Raw genomic sequence first — 17647 nt, 5'->3', positions numbered from 1 at the left:
GAGACCACCCCAACTGATTGTTCCACCGGGACCTCTATATTCTTCAGTGCCTATCTGAATTGGTTCTCCATTATCAGACTCTGGTAAATGCAACTATCGAGCTTCCACCAACATAATCATTTCAGATTTTCCACTTCCCAAATTTACCAAACCCCACTTTAGGATTCTAACCAACTAAGCCCATTTTAAGTTCATAGAATCGTCTCTCTTGAAGGTTTTGATCCCGACAGCGTTGAAATTTTTTTTGCATTTTTTTGCTAAAATACTTTTTTTTACAACACTTTAAAAGATGTGCCTTTCGATTGGCAAACAGGTGTTGCCCACCACCCTAAAGATGTCTTACAATTTTCCAATGTGAAGCATATCCACATACTTCTCTATCATCATGTTATCAACTAAAAGTAACTCATGTATAATTGGAATATAATGTGCATTTAAGCTTTCAGAACTAAAGATCATATTGGGATTCCATATTTCTTTCATGAACTCTGGTTGCTAAAATTCCCACATGACGAGCCTAAATCATCTACAGGAGGGTAAACGAAAAGAATGACAGAATATTACATTCCAGACATGTAAATCACCACTGACAGCAGGATACAGAGGCTTTCAGCTTACTCAAAGAACTGGACCAAGTCACAGCAATCTAGCATGGATACAATTTTATAAGTACACCAACCGGGCACTGCAGAAGTTTGCGCTGAATAAAGTCATGGTCATGCTTAACTCTGAAGTCAGGAACCCATGACACTACAGCACCATTTCTGGCTAAGATCAAAAAGTCCAATCACAAAATCCAAAAAAAAAAAAAAAGGCATCAAGAAAAAAGTTTATTTATATTACAATAGCAACTTCTTTTATCCATACAACAAACTTGAATGCAGCACAGGTTAAGTACATTATTCATCATTATTCTACCTATGTACATAATACATAGAGCAAAGTCAGCCTTGAAGCTAACAGGGCAGGGGTGCAGCTGCATCAGGCTGGCAGAGGCTCCTCCGATTTCTGGGGAAAAAACAGAAGAAGAAGAAGACAGGTGAGACGAGAAACATGCGAACGAGCAATGCAGATGTGCAATAAGTGAACTGCCGAATTAATACATCTGACAGCTTAATAACCAGATGCTAAACAAGAAGCTCATCAAAGAATACCATAGTTGCCATCATTTATAATATCAGTAAATAACCAAGCTTGCAAGCCTTGCAAAACAATTCATTCTATCCGTTATTACCAAACAATCAAAAATGCAAAAAGAGACAGAAAATCTTGCAACAGGAATTAAAAGCTTTATTTTCAAACTGAGGCAGTACAAATAAACTGTCCGCTTATTTGCCGACTCGTTTTAGGATAGATTACTAACTATAACCTGAGAATGGTCCAACCTCAGACTTCAAGGTCAACTTATAATGCCTTTCCAACCTAAAACCTTCGCACCACTGAAAACTGAGAATTTTCTTAATCATATAGCTAACACCGTTACATGCTAGTCTAATAAATATTTGATCTGGATTCTAACTAAATCTTCCATACATATTGTCTTCTCTTGAATACTCAAGACTCGATATTTGGGTTGATTTAATAAACTAAAGCATCAGCTTTTGATGCCTTACAATTTATGTTACCCACGACATCATGCACCCAAATTTTATTTTTCGCATATTCAGTTCCTGTCATCACACACCACTTTGTAAACAACCACATGCCCTGATCACTTACCATGGAGCAATGCTACATCACAGTTCTAGTAAGATTTAATGCTAACAATTTTATCTAAAGCATTTGAATAGGACCCTCCTGGACATATCTGACACAGATTCCACTGGACTCATCACCTAGGCATATCATCGAACGGATTTGCAAATAGAATCACGAAGAAAGCTACGACAAAGCAAAACCCTAGAAAGTAAGCTGAGGGCCAGCAATGTATATACCTTGTCGGCCCCGGATTTCTCCGATTCCATTCTCTCTTTCTCCAACTTTCTCCGCAACTTCTCCAACCGCTCCCTCTCCATTTTCTGCACACAAGCAAAAGAGACCGCCAAGAAATACGAATCGAAATCCAACAATCGAACGAAAGTATAGATGCGAATTGGAGGATCTATGTATAGGGATCAGGAGGAGGAGATGGTGATGACTGAGAAAGAGAGATCGACCTGGATGTAGACCGCCTCTTTGGCTCTCTCCTCCTCGCTGAGAATCCTCCCCGTGCCCTCACTGAAGTAGCGAGGAGCTCCCCCTCGAGCACCACCTACGACTCCTTCCATCGCCCCGGGTCGAGCCAGGAGAAGACGAAGAGGAGCTCGCGCCGCAGGAGATCTTATCGCCATTGCTGAGTGACTTGCTTCCCAAGACGACGACCAGCTTGAGTGATAAGAGGAAAGAAAGTTGCGGATAAGAACGAGGAATAATAATTAAAAAAACCGTACGGCGGATTTTATGGGTCGTTCTAGAGAGCCCGAGGGCTTCGTGGCGATGCTGGCCGGGAATCAGAATAATTTTACGTGAGGGTCCATGGAATGCACGGTTGTGATTAAAAATTGGAAATATCTTTTCCTGGACGGTTGCTTTGCGGTCCGTTTAAGTTGGGGACGATGGTGATCTTTGCGACAAGCCATCCGGCGGCGAATGATTGAGAGGATTCTGGATAAGGCTCTCTCGCCACGTTATGCCTCCCTATCTCTGTCTAAAACCATGGGAGCGGCCGCTGTACCCAAAAAAAAAAGACAGCTCAGCCCTCTCCCTATTCATATAAATAGTCTGCCATAATCTCTCACCACTCCTATCATACTACTTAGTAACGATTTTCTATCCCTCATTGATTCTCCTTCTATATTCACTTGATCACTATAGCTGTATTTTTTCAAGAAAAATGCTATCAAGCTCTAAAAATCTTCTTTTTAGAAAAGAATGGTGGGTCTCAACACTCATACCAATCATTATTGTTATTTTAATTTTTATTAACTATAATTTTTAAGATATTTGTAAATAAAAACTTTTTATTTGTAAAATAGAAAATAAATGCAGAATATTTCTTTAATATTTATTCATCGACTTGGATAATTATTCTTGTGAAAAGATGTTTCGTGCTTTAACAAAAAAAAAAAAAAAGCTGTTTCATGAGCAGAAGATCGGCGCCCAATCAATGCCTAAGTCAACACGAGCTTCGGGAAGAGAGGGAAAACGAGTCAGCATTCTCCAAATCAATTCAAGGGGCGCGCACCGGCTAGGCGGTGAGGTTTCTAGTCTTCCATGACTTGGTCATAATTATGTCCAAAGGTCTCCTATAAAGAGCTGGAACTCACTAATTTTATTAAAAAAGTCATGAATTACTCAAGAGACACATGACCATTCAACTAAAAATATCAACCAGCACTAAATATAATTACCGTACGGAATGCAAGCATATCATCTCAGATAAAATCCCCATGAGCATAGCTGCCACACAACTATATTATTCGTAACCATTTAAACACATGCAATCACTCCTACAATATACAACAAATATTCCTCAGCAGCCTTACAATTGGAAATTAGCACCCTATATTGCTCTGCATTAAGATGTCCTATTGTAAGGAGAGGGCAGAAAAAAATTAGTAGCAAATCAAGATTGTGGAGGGATACATGAAAAGTTGATTAAGATAGAACGATAACTTATGATTTCTAATATGCATGAAAAAGTTTCTAATTTAACTCTATCTAGAAGGAAAAAATATTTAGAAGTTTCTGAATTCATTTACATAACACAGTGGAAAAAAACTAATGTGTTCATGGACTTTTATGGAATTTATGTCGCCTATATAATGACTATATTGTACATTTTTTTTAGAGTTTTTTTCATGAATATCCTTCTAAATATCGAATTTTGCATGAATACCCTTCCAAAATTGATATTTGTATGTATACCCTCATAAAATACTTATTTTTCTATTTTATCCTTTTTTATCTTTATTTTTGTATATGTACCCACCCATCTAACACCGTTAAAAAATTAACATTTTCAAATTAAAATAACTAATATATCCTTAATGGATAGATGTGCAAAAAAATATTTATAACGTAATCGCGATGGAGGACCAAAAAGTAATTTCAAAATTTTATTTTATTTATAATTAAAATAAATATGGTTTTTATTGACAGTATATGAGAACAGTTATATTAGGGGCATTTGTGTAAAAATAGTGTTTTATGAGGGTATAGAAATAAATATAAATTTAAGAGGGTGTTCACGCAATTTGAATTTTTTAAAATGGTATTCATGGAAAAAAAAAACCTATTCTTTTATTGTTACAGGTTTAATGGTAAATAGGACAAACTTTCTCCTCCTTTTCTTTTGGGAAGAGAGAAACTTTCTCCAATCAAAATAGTACTCTGGACAAAGAAAACTTGTGAAAAAATAGTTGCAGGATGTTTATAGTTCAGTCCATTGAGTGATCCTGTCTTCAGCAATCAGTGGATGTCAGCAAGTGGAGTGCCATCAGCTCGCAGATGTTTCAGTCCTCTTTTATACAAGCACTTGATAAGGCGACAAAAATGTTGGGAAATAACATGAGAAGCATCAGCAGAATTTGAACTGCATTTGAGATAGAAGTTAGAGATGACTATTTGCAATGGACTTTTTCCACTTTGGATTTATGTCATCAGAAGAGATCAATATGTTGTTGAGATAATAAACTTAATAAATGTCTTGGAAGGTTCATGAATATATGAAGGGTCATCTTGAGAGTAGTAGTCATATATTTGGGTTTTCAATGTGCATTTAAGTGGTTCATATATTTGGGTTTTCAATATGTATTTTAGTGGTTAATGTATTTGGGTTTTCAATGTGCATTTAAGTGCCTCTATTTGGATTTTCAATGTGTATTCATTTGAATTTTCAATATGCATTTAGGTAGTTCGTGTATTTGGTGTACCTAAAAGTTCTATAAATTCTACGTAAATCTTATGGTTTTTGTAAGAGTTAAGAGCTAAAGTGAATAAATTTTTTTGAAGTATTTCACCTTTTCAGTCTTTCCTCTCTGGAGAAATATTTTTTCCTATATCCCAACATATGTCGTTATTGAATGGTAACATATAAGGCCAACCAATGTATTGATATGCCTCATTTTTGTTGTGAATCTAGAAGCATGACAGAGGCTAACATTGCTTCATAAACTACCGAGTTGAATAAGCATTAGCCACAATGACAGGCTAACAATGTTTTGTATTGTTCCAAATTTTAAGCGAAAAATGAAAATTACCTGCACGCTTTGAACATACAATTAAAATTCTTCAGAAGACTGACAACCAAAGAACATAGATGTGTGACTGACTTATTTACTCATATTCTCCACCAACTATGAATTCAAATAATTTCTCAAGATGAAATTGCCCATGGGAGCACTTCACAGCACTCACCACCTCCTGAAATATAGAGACGGTGCAAGGAAAAGATAAGCCATTCCTCTGCTCGTACCCATACTCCTTGTATGCTTTCTCCAACGGCATACTAATTAAAGAGTGGATACGGTAGAAAGCTCGTCGGAATGATGGTAATAAGAACAGTCCCCTTGTAGGCACCACAGAAGACAAGAAAAGGCCCAAAGATAAGGATTGGGCTGAAGTGAGCCTTATTAGCCAGGTGATTGTTTGGCTTTTGGGGAGATCTCACCCGTTTGACATATAGAACTTGTTTGATTTGCGGATAGAAAAGAAAAAAAAAGTATGATCAATAAAAAAATAAAAAAAAAATCTTATATTTTATTACAGTTTTTAAAGGAGAGAGATAGAAATGCGGTTTTTCTATAAAAATAAGATATCCATATTTCATGAGAAGAAAAAGATCCATATGAGATATGGGAAAGTCCAATTCTCACAAGCTGAAAATTAGGATATTTTTTTTGTTCAAATATACCGTTAAGCTTTTAAATAAAATAGGATGAGGTTTTCTTTTATTAAGGGCATAATTAGTATTTTATAAAACTTTTTTTTTGAAAAGTAGATGCTCAACCAAACATAAACCACTCTGGAATATGCCACTTTACTACTCCGATAACCATGGCATATATGAATTAGATATTTTGTGGCAATTTTGTTAACCTTATTTGGTAGCTGTATAACTAGTAAATCTGGTTGATGCATCTCCTTGTTTTCTCTTTAGCCTTGCTAAACCCACTGCATTCGAGATGATGCAGGTCCCTTTTGTAGCTTGGATCTGGATATGAAAGGAGAAGATCAAAACAGAACATGGTCATAGCTAATAATAAATTATGATAATTCTTGCAGGTACACTTCACCACAATATTTGGCATTTAAGTCTTCATGCTTTTTTCTTGTGCAATGACTCAAAATCAATGCACAAGATAATCTTTGATTTGTGAGAGTGGTTATCTGGACAACAGCACTAACTGGAGGAATTTTGGTGCTCGCAATATGAAGACAATCTGATTGCTGAGTTCAACCTGGGCAACATCAAGAGGTGGGAGGCACAGTTGGGAGGCGTTTCAGGGCAGCCCTCCAGATTTACACATGATTCTCTGACATTCGATGGCAGCATTTATTCAGCAGGAGCTTGAAATGTTCTGATATGTCAATCTAGATTGCAGCTTCTTTCAGAACCAGATGCATCACTTTAAAATTTATGTCCTCATCTCCAAGGCATTGGCAAAATTTACAGGCTTTCTGTATATAGCCATACAAAATCTCGTGTGTATTGGGTGGAACGCATCAACTGGAAAAAGCATCAAGATCACGATCGCCCACCTGGAAAACTTCGAATGTCTTACCAGGGAATCCATAACTGATGTTCACTCGATTTGCATTTGCTTTTTCTTCTTCTTTTTTTTTTTTCTGGTTTGGTTCTTTTTCGTGACGACCTTGGCGTTCTTGTGAATCTCATGTGACAAGAGTTAAAGAGTTTGTCTGCCACCACGGGTGGGAGGACGCCAAGTATCTTGAAGGCTGGAAAGTCGAATGAGCTTTTTTGTTATCAGGAGAGGATTTATTTGGTCTAGATTAATTAATGGGTATGAAATTTCTATCCACAGATTTCTGATCCTGAAGGCTCTTGGATGAGGGCGTTTACCTGCCATGAAATCCTAATCATGTCATTTCATGGTATTTTTCTCAATTTGCCCATCCTGGTCCTATCAGCCAGTAGCAATATTGTGACTTTAAAGTCCTTGAGATTTTTTTTCCTTTTTGTCTGATGCCTGCAAGTCTGTTTTTAACCTACGGACTGCTGCATGAACACATATTGCAAGCTTTTGCAACCTAAGCATCAATTCATTAAGCATCCCAGCCTTATGTGCATTTCCACCAGAAAAGCAATTTCCTTGCCTTTTATCTTATTCTTTCATATGATTGGTGGATCGGCAACAAAAACCATATTAGCATAATTTTAGGAATCATATAACAACATGCCTATAATATTTTTATTTATTAACGTGTGATCTGTATCAACTTATATTATTATTTTTAATTAGTATGATTATATTAGAGTGATTTTAGAAATCATATAACAACTTGTATCATACAGAAATATTTTTCATTGTTAGCGTGATCCTATATCAGCCTATATATTTTTCTTATATGGAGCATGTACACAAATATATATAACTCCTGAGATGTACCGAATATGATGGAACAGAGAAATAAAATCATTTTTTTCACTCTTTTTCATTTATTTTCCTCTTCTTTTGCAAATATTTTAACAAACCAAATAAACATTGTTTTTGATGCATCAGTTAGGTTAATCAGACAAGTATATATCTATGTGATAAGTTTCAAACTATAGCATACTCTTTGGATATTATACTATTAGGAAGGATGATGATTGGCAGAAACTATGGCTCACAATGGGAGGTACCAACATCAAAATGTCCCTAACTTTTCCTTCTCTACAGCAGATAGAAATTAATACCTGATTTAACACACTAGTTAGAAGGCTATTTCAAGGTGGGAAATTAGAGATAGCCTTCTAACCGCGCTGCATTCTTCTTCTCAAATTGTTTTCGCTAAAGAAAAATTATATCAATCATTGTGAAATTTAGAGATTTTTTTTTGTGTGTGCGAATATGTGAAGTTAAGAGATTAGCAGCACTCGTGATAGCATGAGGATCATATGACATTAAATACTTGTACATCGATCTAATCAGGAAGGCTTGTAAAACCAAGGAATGACTAGCATCAAATAGTTTTCAAGGGTGATGTATAAGATGCTGAATTTTTTACAACTGTAAATTTTGCACATGACCAACAGAGAAGCTCTTATACCAATTTTACCTTCTACAGACATGCTGTTCACCACCATGCGAACCTGAGGCTTTGTATGTCTCTTAAGAAGCAAGAACCCGAACCTATAATTTATTCACTTAAATACATGAAAGAGTAAAAGCCCTTATTTCTCATGACTAATTTCTCTTCGTTATTTTTTTTGATATTTTTTTTGTTTTTTGCTTATTTCTTTTTTTTCTTTTTCCTTTGAAAGGATGAAAGTAAAACTTTTCCTCAGAAATGGCATAAACTAGCAAAAAGCCTATTATTATTAATCGCCGTGCCCTTCATCAGCTATTTTCTTCTCTTCTTCTTCTTCTTCTTCTTCTACCTCTTCTGCTTCTTCTTCACGTTCTCCTTCTTCTCCTTCTGAAATGGCTTCTTCTGGGTGGACTATGTGCAGCTTCAACCGCCCGTCTTCCCGAGAGGCTTGCAAGAAGTCATGAGTTGGGGTCCTGATCTCTCTCAGAACAAACCTCCCGTCCTCCCTATAAGATTTGAAGGAGATCCATGGCTTGCCACTCTTCCCGATCGATGATATCGGCGGTGGGAACCCCCCACCGCCCCTCGACCGCACCTGTGACAAGCTTCTTGAATAACCGCCATCCACACCATCATGCGGCGACTGCCTTTCTGTGTCCTTCTCTTTCCCAAGATCACTCCAATCATCACCACCTTCCTTCATCAAGTCATCGACGTCGCCCGAGCTCTCGGAGCCGAGCCCTTCGGTGCAGAGCTGCAGGGACTCGGTATTCTTCACCAAGAAGCCGCCATTGCTCTTGGGATCACATGTACTGCCATTTCTGCCATTCTTTTCCTCGGAGGTCGGTGCAGGCTTCTCTTGGAAGTGGAGCTCACCGAAGATCTCCGTGAAGGACGAGTTTTCGCCCGGTTTCTTGGGCTTGGTTTGGTTCCATGATGACAGAGGATCAAACAGCGTCGGGTTCTCAGGCATCGGGTTCTCAAACAAAGAGCTCAAGCTACCCAAGGTAGCCATGATCTTGTTGCGAAAACGAAGAAGATATAAGAGATTTGGAGGAGGAGGAGATTGGTTGGAGATTTGGAGGAGGAAGACGGGGAAGTTCGGAAGGATGTTGAGATGGTTTTCTGAGGATGGACGGCGGTGGATTAGATGACGTGGAGTTTGGCCTCCGTAGCCTTCTCCATGGCTTGGCGCTTATATAACCGTCCCTCCTGAAAAGATGGCGAGTATGGGTGCATGGGAGTCCTCATTGATGTCCCTTGTGGAGTCGGTTGGGAGATCAGATGGCTATCAGCTTCGGTGCAAACATGATTGATGTGCCAGAGGCCTGGTGAATGGCTGTGATGAAAGATAGCATCAGTTCTCAGCGTGGGGAGATCGCATCCATTAAGGTCGTTGTTAAGCTCCGACTTTGGTGGTGGTGTTGTTGGGATAACGATCATGGCCCTGATTGGACTGCTAACGTTGATGGGGTGAATCCCGGATATAATCTTACGTCGATTCTGTACCAACCGTTTCCGTAAAAGATTTGAGTTTAAACAATAAGACCTGGTCAGATTCATCAATCATTTTGTAACAACCCAATACGAAGTCATTCTTGTTGCAACTCCATGGAGACTTTACTATGGTGCTTTTAATAGCACCACGCAGTTACCCTTTCAATTCCTCGTGCTAATGGCATGAAGAACTTGAAAGGGTAATCTGGCGGCGCCGCATTGCATTCTCTTTGATTTAAGTGAGATCTTATTGGCGAAATTGTTGGATCTCTAAGGAAGACAAAGATGTGTTCTTCTATATCCAACGCCAGTAAGTTCGATATGTTAATATCACTGCAAAATCTTATCTAGATTAACAATGACTGGGTTGTGAATGGCAGCAAGCTAGTGATACACAGCCAAGGAGCAGATCTATCGATGATGCCGATAGAATTCGGCAGCAATTCCTGTATCTTCCAGGGCAATTATATGTCAATCATGGTTCATGCAGATAAAAAGAAGAAAATATACAGCTGCATATGAATATTCCTCTGAGAATTGCAGGTAATGTTACTACCAAACAGAAGAGATTATTCTTGATGCAATAAAAATGCAGAAGAATGATGGACCACCCCTTCAAGATAGGTCTTATGCTTCGCAGAGTGATCTTCTGATGGCATCTCTGACAAAGAATTGAAATCAATAGCATCCGTTTATGAAACTAACATCAGGAAAAATCACCAAATGAAATGTTCGAGAAATGTTTTTCTGCAAGGAAAAAGAAAAGAAAAATGAAATGGAAGAGAAATGACTCTTCCTGATTAGTTGCGTACTTGTGCTATGAGCAGGGTGGAGACTGGACAACAGCAGTGGTTAGATTTTCACCCGAATAAGTTAACATGTTTTAATGATCCAGACATAAGCTTGATGGATGAAGAGTGATCGCACAAGCTGGACATTTTCTGTACCTATGCAATTAGTATCAAATGGAATTGCCACATAGCATCTGCTGAAATACTACACAACAGGCAATCGTCTCAGGAAATAAAGTCGATGAGATTTACAAGAGAAACAGGCACATCTTAGTCACACGAACATAAGTTTCAGAAAACAGAAACAGTTAGCATAGACTGTGTCAAGACAGGAAAATCATACAACAACCGGAAACCAAAACATTCAAAGCAAATTCATGATCCCTCGACTCAAAACTATAGTCAAATAAGAGTCAGTCGTGTAATGAAACAGACTCATTTAACATTTTTCACCTCCATGCTTCTACTCGCTCTACCTTTGAATTTATACGACTCACAATGCTGGCCCCTCTTGATTTCTCAGCTGGCAAGTTTGCTCGAATGGCAGAGTGTCCTTTAGCTTTTCTTGTTCCTTTCTTATGATTGAAACTGCTTGACCGCCCTGCCTTGTTCCTACGAGAATTTACACGAACTGCATTAGAACCATTAGCAGCAATTTCTGGGCCAATAGTTGAACCATCAGTACGTGCTGGGGTCTCACAAAAGAGTTCTTCGGTGGAATGCACTGCAATTCCTTCTGGGACAGCATTGTTGTCAGAGGTTTGAGAAGTATCAGCTGCCTCATCTGTGGTGGAATTTTCTTCAGGTAGACGGGTGGGGCTATCTAAAGCAGGTTCTTCAGGAGCAAAAACTTTCTCTGTTGCTTCTTCACTGCAACTCTCCAGATGAAGCTGAGGGCTGTGATGACCATTTTCATCTGACGGATCTAAATGGGGGATCGAAGCATCCTCTAAAGTGGGTTCCTGTCTTTCCTTGAGTGTCTTTAAAATCAGCATTCTGAGAAAATTCATCACTTGCACCGCATACATCAGTGCAGTTAAAGGATCTGCCATCTACAGTTATGAAAAATTGACCGAAGTAAACCCTTTAATGCATCTGTAAGCTGAGCAATAAGCATTACAAAGTGCTAACAAATGAAACTAGGCCAAACAAAGGAAGAGTAGTTAATTTAGTATAATATAAACAACTGCCAAGTTAATGGAGGATCCCAGCAAGTTGGGTTAGCCAAATGTTACCTGGGTCATGTTTGGAGCAAATACCATTGCAACATTGCGTGCATTCATCTTGTTCTGCTGTTCCTCTTGGACAACATCAGCCATCAAATTGATAGCCCAATCCAGCAGAGCGGCCTCTGTTGGTGGTAGAAGTCTTGCGAGTTCAGCACAATCTTCTTCTGTTTGACATTGGATCACCTGTTCAGGTGAAAGAGAGTCCAGCACCCCAGCGGGCAGTTCTCTAAACCAGGCCTACAGAAGCATCAGCAAATGGCATTATGTCATCATGCAGAACAATTTTAATCCCTGATGAAAATCGTCTTACTTCTTGAAAGAAACATTATCAGAATAATCCAGGTATGCAATGTATAACCTTTCAGTTTAATAGTTCATACACCAGGAAATAGTATTGTAAAGTAATAAGATGGTGAGATTAAAAAGAAAGAAAGAAAGAAAGAAAGAAAGAAGAAAGTGCAGCATAGTATACAGACAAATCATAATATTGTTGCATCCAGAGTTACATATCCCTGAAGCAGGAAAGGGGAAAAAGAAAAATATTTTGGCTACTTAAAATTACCAATTCTACGTGGTTTATAACCATCACATTTATTTGTTAGTAAATGAAACCCATCAGTCGATAAAAGAAGACAGATGTTAATCCAACATTGAAAAACAGAAGACAATGTTAGATAGCACACTATGCATTCATAAGAGCAGTAGAAAACAAATGTTAATCCAACATTGAAAAACAGAAGACAATGTTAGATATCATCCTCATCACCAAGAGGTTTGCAGGCTTGTCCAGCATTATTCATGCAGGGCAGGGGGGATTAGAGTGACTAAGCCGAAACTTATATGCCAGCAGATGAGAACCTTCTTCGGCCTCGCATTTGTTACTTTGGCTACCCATGATTAGAAGCGCAAGCTGCTTGCTGTAGGTGGACTATCCTAAGATAGTAGCAAATTCAACATCAATCTAAATTAGTGCACCTTGTTGCACATCTATTACCTTGATTAAACCTGCCACGCAGTGCACATCAATACCATCTGGTACAATTCCATGATTTAGCTGGTCTCTGACATACTCCTCTTGGCTATTTTCTGCATTAATTCTGAAAATGCCTTCAGCCTGTTCAATTAGATTGGAAATCAAGTGTCAGGCATTATAAATCAAAACATAATGTATTTAGCATCAGTCAGAAGCATGTATTTAGCATCACTCGAAAGCATACCCGAAGGCCGCCTTGCTCGTAAAGACGTCTTTGCATTAGCAAGAGTATTGTTGGAACACTATTCCCTCTAGAGTCAAAGGAACATTGCATCGACTCGGTAGAGACACCAAACACAGTTACACTGCACTAGGAATTGGATGTAGTCTTAAATTCTCTTACAATGCATGGAGAAAACTAAGTCCACCAACAAGAGAATTAAAAAAAAAAACATATGTATGCATGCATTCATGCATGCATGTATGTATGTATGACAAAATGACTATGTTAACAGTGATTAGATCTCGATGCTGGATGACGCATTATAAGAAATGTGGCTATACAGCAAAGCAGAAGCAGCTTAGGGCATCACAGATGTTGACTTGTATCCAGAAACCTTCATAGATAGCAGAAAAACTTATAATGGAAAAAGAAAAAAAAAAAGATTAGACCTAAGCAGCATCAAAATGTGCTGATAGAGAATTATAAGTGGCAAATTAAGATGTATAAACCTGATTGAGCTGTGCAGAATAAAGCTTGTTGATTTTGGATTATGGTAGTTTCAGTTATGGTTAACCAAACCAGATATGCACTAACATGAACATCTCTAAGATATGAGTATGGTCACTGAGTGTCTGTTAAAAGAGAACATTCAAATATGCATACTTGCAGTTATAAGCATATTATTACATATAGAGAGATGAAATGGGATTTATATTTATTTCCATTTTCAAGATTTGAATAGCATATGAATTGATGGTGAAGCATGATCCACATAATCTAACGAATGAAAAGGAGAAGGCCTACTTTATACTATTGTTTGTGGATTCCCTCTTCAGCAGTAATGAGTAGAGCAAGTAAAAGAGGAAGTGAAATAGCACTGGAAAAAAATATATGTCTAAATATTGCCGTATTCAACTTTTTTGGATGGTCTGATCATGTGATACAAAGTTGTCTTGATGTTTTTTTTAAAGTTGCCTAAAGCAAGAGTATTACAATTAATTTTAAAGTCACCATGTGACTTTTCAACTGGTCATGTCAGTCTGAGTCATGATAGTTCGTTAGCTTAGATATCAAGGTCTCCCACCCTTGGTATGAGAGTAACAATGGAATGTTGAATATAATATCAAGGGTTTGTCTCTTTTTCAAGGTCTGAGTCAAAGGTGAAGACTTTAACAGACTGTATGTGATGCCTCCTGCACATGTTGGTAGGTACACATCCACCAACACTGTTTTATTGGCATTTATCTTTCTGTCTTCTGTACTCTGGATTATATTTCCTTTCAAACATTCCACCAAAATTGACTTCTAGGATGAATTTATCATCAATTTCAATCAGGTTCTGTTCAACAATTAGAAGTCCTCATATTTAGCATATGATTCCTTTAAATGTCACTCCAGTCACCATAAAATAAATTATTTCTTCAGCTTTTCCTGCAAGGAGACAGAAACCAAAACTCGCTTCCAGGTTCAAGTAACCGTCAATTAATTGTTAGTTGTAGTATCATCCCCTTGTTAATGAGAATCCTTTATTTTTCAGAAATATCATCTGTCCGTTTGATCCCAACAGGATCAACTATTCTTCAATCCTTCCCATGGGAACATTTCGCACCAAAATTAATGGTTTATTAGAGATGCATGTGCAATTAAACACCAGGAGGTGAAGGCAACATCTAGCTCTCAGCAAAGATCAACACCCAGGACAGTATTTGTAAGCTGGTATTACACACAAGGATACACGATTACTGAAGAATTTATGAAGACAACAGTATCCATTGCATTCCTTGATTTGATTACCGAAATTAATGATTACTCAAATGGAATGATTCAATAGATGAAAATCAATGAACTTCCTAAGGCAAAGCTTTGTTGGCATAGTGTGGTAGATTATATGCTTCTATTAGGGAACCACACATCATGCAGTCAAGGAGATGAAAGTGAGGCTTAAGAGATGTACATACTGTCTGATCATGAGAAATCACTGTAAGAAACATTCTTGGACAAGCGCATAAGAAGGTTCAGATGTTGGTCTTTAGACTGATAAGGACCATTAGCAAGCCCTTCGATTCTTCAAAACCAGCCCCAAATCTAAAATGGAGCAATATGACTATTTGCGGCCTTACATATTATCCGAACACTGAAAGAATGCAGAAACTAATGTAGCGACTAGAAGTACTTCAACCAATTCCCTATAAGTACCTCCACCAATTCCCTACAAACAAGGTCAGGGGCTAGCAGTGTTAATAAATCCAGAAATTGGAGGTGATCATCTGAAATCGCATGGATCAGAATTGGAAGAGTTTGCAGTAATGACAGATATATAGCAATTATACGACCGATTGATGAAAGGGTGAAGGATTCAGAAACACAAAAGCAACAGCTAGATAAAAATTGCTAGTTACGGAGTCCTTGTGGATTGGAGAACTAGTGACACTTGGATTGATGATCAAGGTGATGAAGTAAAAAACGTGTTATTAGAAGTGATGCAGCATATATCTCTATTCTGTCTCCAAACAAGACAAACAAATGTTACGAATCTTTAATTATAATCACCCATCACACGAGATCCTTTTTTTTTTTGTGATGCAAAAGACGGTGAGATGTCATTTATTTCATAAAGAGAATCAAAGTAAACATTAAACAATTTAAACTCCAATAGTATGGACCTGAAATATTGATTCAGAACCAAAAACCCAACACATCAATTCCGTTAGATCAATAATTGAAAATCCCGTTATAAATGCAAGCAAAAACATTCCTTTTCTAACAGCATTCGACAGGAAACTAAAAAAGGAGCCACCTTTCACCTTGTTTCAAAAAGATTTCATCTTAGAAAAACCAAATTCAATTCAAAGCTCCGAAATTAGCAACAATCCAACATTATCAAAACAAGAGAAGACGATAATAGACCTGGCACTGGGTGCTCGCCGGGGAACCTCCGGCTCGAACTCGACAGGCAAGCCGAGGAAGCCATGGAATCGATCGAAGGTGACATGGGCGACGTGCCGCACTTCGGTGGGCCACCCGATCTCCATGGCTCCCCGGAGCTCCTCCGCGCCCTCCGTCTTGCACCCAAGCAGCGACTTCCTCACCACCGCCAGCAGCAACGTCAACACCGACAGCTGCTCCTCCGCCGCCGCCGATACCTCCTCTTCGCCTCTTCTCCGCCTCTCCCTCTTCCTCTCTACCACCGCCCCTGGGCCCTCCCCAACCTCGACCCCATCGCCGCTTAAAAGGCCCGGGGAGCTATCATTTGGGTCGCACGAAAGCGAAGGCCGGCTTGGAGAAGAAGGGAGGTGGGAGGGGGACCGAAGCACCTCGGTCATGGCTGGCGATGGAGGGGTACTATGGGAAGTCTAGTGAAGGTGGGCCAAAGAAGAGTGGGGAAGAAAAAAAAAAAAAAGGGATTTTTAGAACATGGGGGCTTCCCCTGAGGTGGAGATTTTGGGAAGACTAGCTGAATTTTTTTGGAGTGGAGTTGGATTGAAGAAAGGATTTGCGTACTGCTGGTGGGACGTGAGAATCATAACTTCGGGAGGGTTTAAAATTTTTGCCCCCCTTTCTTGGCTGGCTTCAGGGGTTTGAAGAAGCAAAAGGGACGGAGAGGGGAGTAGATGCGGAGGTTGGAGGGACTTTGATTTCCTTCGTCTTTGTATTTAAATTTGAGAATTTTTTCTGGGGGTAGATCGGGAAGAGAGATGGGGAAAAAAGAGAAAAAAAATCAAAAGGTGGTGGAGGTGGGTGTAGACCGTAGAAGAGAGAAAGAGGAGATTAGTGGAAGTGGTGATGGTCATTGAAGGGTCGGCTGCTTGCTTGATCAAGACTCCTCCCTATCTTAGTCCTAGACTTTAAATGATGCACTCTATAATGTTTATGTTTCCAGAAATGCCCCTACAGTTTTTTTTTGGGATTAGAGACCAGGACAGGCTTCTTTAATGCTGATGGTGTTTGCTTTGTGCGACCCTGGGTGCTTTGGAGTTCATAGCTTCACTAATAGAATAGAAGAGAAGACCACATGATAACATAAAAGTGATTATTATGGTTAGCTCAAGATTAAGATGAAATTAGCATCCATGGTATAATTTAAATATATCCAAGTGAATGTAAATGTGGGATGAAGGATGGGTTTGAAAGGGAGATCAACATCATCATCATTGTGGTTTAAAGTTATGTCATGCCAGTGGTGACAAAGCAGCATAAAAGTCTGGAGTTATAATAAGATGTGATTGCAAACAATGCCGGGTTTTAAGATTGAAGGTCAGAATATGATAGTTAGTTTGGCTTAAACAAAGGAAAATTAAATGTCATAGACTTTAGCTGCTTTAAATGTCCTTGCTGGACAAATTTTAAAGCCTGAAAACGCCTGAGAGGGAGAGTGGTGAAAAAACGGGAAGTTAAATTAGATGTCAGGTCTAAAGCATTGAGATACTTGGAACCAAGACTCATTCTAATGCATTGGTGAAAGCTCATGTCATGAGTATGATTTGAATTCCCTGACTCTAGGTTAACATATAAAGATCTTGAGAGGTTCTTTCCTCCACTGTTTCTCTTTACGTACATCAACATTTTCTATTTTAATCATCAGACAATCTGTTTGGAGCCAATTTAGCTTTCTTTTTTTTTCTCACATCTATTTCTCTTCTTCATTGGCAATGTAACTCATCTCTGCTTCCCATCTCTATTGTAAATATGATTAATTTTC

The 17647-nt window shown here is 38.5% G+C and overlaps 3 protein-coding genes across 4 annotated transcripts; all 3 read right to left on the bottom strand.

The window, feature by feature from the left end:
* Nucleotides 1–809: 809 nt before the first annotated feature.
* LOC103705611 lies at nt 810–2453 on the bottom strand. Its single transcript, XM_008789402.2, has 3 exons — nt 2157–2453; nt 1935–2018; nt 810–1008 (listed from the first exon to the last, which is right to left on the bottom strand). The coding sequence occupies exons 1-3, from the start codon at nt 2328–2330 to the stop codon at nt 982–984; spliced, it is 285 nt and encodes a 94-aa protein (XP_008787624.1). The 5' UTR covers nt 2331–2453; the 3' UTR covers nt 810–981.
* Nucleotides 2454–8109: 5656 nt separating this feature from the next.
* On the bottom strand, nt 8110–9815 carry LOC108511306 (protein FANTASTIC FOUR 1-like). The gene has a single exon (XM_017842722.3). It carries the CDS (start codon nt 9248–9250, stop codon nt 8525–8527), a length of 726 nt encoding a protein of 241 aa, XP_017698211.1. The 5' UTR covers nt 9251–9815; the 3' UTR covers nt 8110–8524.
* Nucleotides 9816–10748: 933 nt separating this feature from the next.
* LOC103705605 (rho GTPase-activating protein 1-like) lies at nt 10749–16771 on the bottom strand. 2 transcript variants are annotated; one of them, XM_017843111.3, is made up of 6 exons: nt 15856–16771; nt 12970–13090; nt 12747–12866; nt 11759–11989; nt 11224–11575; nt 10749–11135 (listed from the first exon to the last, which is right to left on the bottom strand). In XM_017843111.3, coding segments are annotated over exons 1-6 (1242 nt in total). In that variant the 5' UTR covers nt 16272–16771; the 3' UTR covers nt 10749–11133. The 2 variants fall into 2 exon arrangements, with proteins under 2 accessions (XP_017698600.1, XP_008787611.1); XM_008789389.3 differs by having other exon boundaries at nt 10749–11575; nt 15856–16770.
* Between the last annotated feature and the right edge of the window lie 876 nt (nt 16772–17647).

This window comes from Phoenix dactylifera, chromosome 14 (assembly GCF_009389715.1).
Source record: "Phoenix dactylifera cultivar Barhee BC4 chromosome 14, palm_55x_up_171113_PBpolish2nd_filt_p, whole genome shotgun sequence".
In the NCBI taxonomy this organism is placed as follows: domain Eukaryota; kingdom Viridiplantae; phylum Streptophyta; class Magnoliopsida; order Arecales; family Arecaceae; genus Phoenix; species Phoenix dactylifera.
Note: the sequence above shows the minus strand (reverse complement) of the source record. Positions and strands in the feature narration are given on the sequence as shown.

Excerpts from the sequence above, each read along its gene's own strand:
- LOC108511306 (XM_017842722.3), bottom strand. The coding sequence starts at position 9,250 with ATGGCTACCTTGGGTAGCTTGAGCTCTTTGTTTGAGAACCCGATGCCT.
- LOC103705605 (XM_008789389.3), bottom strand. The coding sequence starts at position 16,271 with ATGACCGAGGTGCTTCGGTCCCCCTCCCACCTCCCTTCTTCTCCAAGC. Across the intron at positions 13,091-15,855 it reads CGGCGAGCACCCAGTGCCAG|TGTAACTGTGTTTGGTGTCT; the intron begins GTCTATTATCGT and ends TTCCTAGTGCAG. Across the intron at positions 11,990-12,746 it reads GCGTGGCAGGTTTAATCAAG|GCCTGGTTTAGAGAACTGCC; the intron begins GTAATAGATGTG and ends ATGCTTCTGTAG.
- LOC103705611 (XM_008789402.2), bottom strand. The coding sequence starts at position 2,330 with ATGGCGATAAGATCTCCTGCGGCGCGAGCTCCTCTTCGTCTTCTCCTG. Across the intron at positions 2,019-2,156 it reads AAGAGGCGGTCTACATCCAG|AAAATGGAGAGGGAGCGGTT; the intron begins GTCGATCTCTCT and ends GCTTGTGTGCAG. Across the intron at positions 1,009-1,934 it reads AGAAATCCGGGGCCGACAAG|AAATCGGAGGAGCCTCTGCC; the intron begins GTATATACATTG and ends TTTTTTCCCCAG.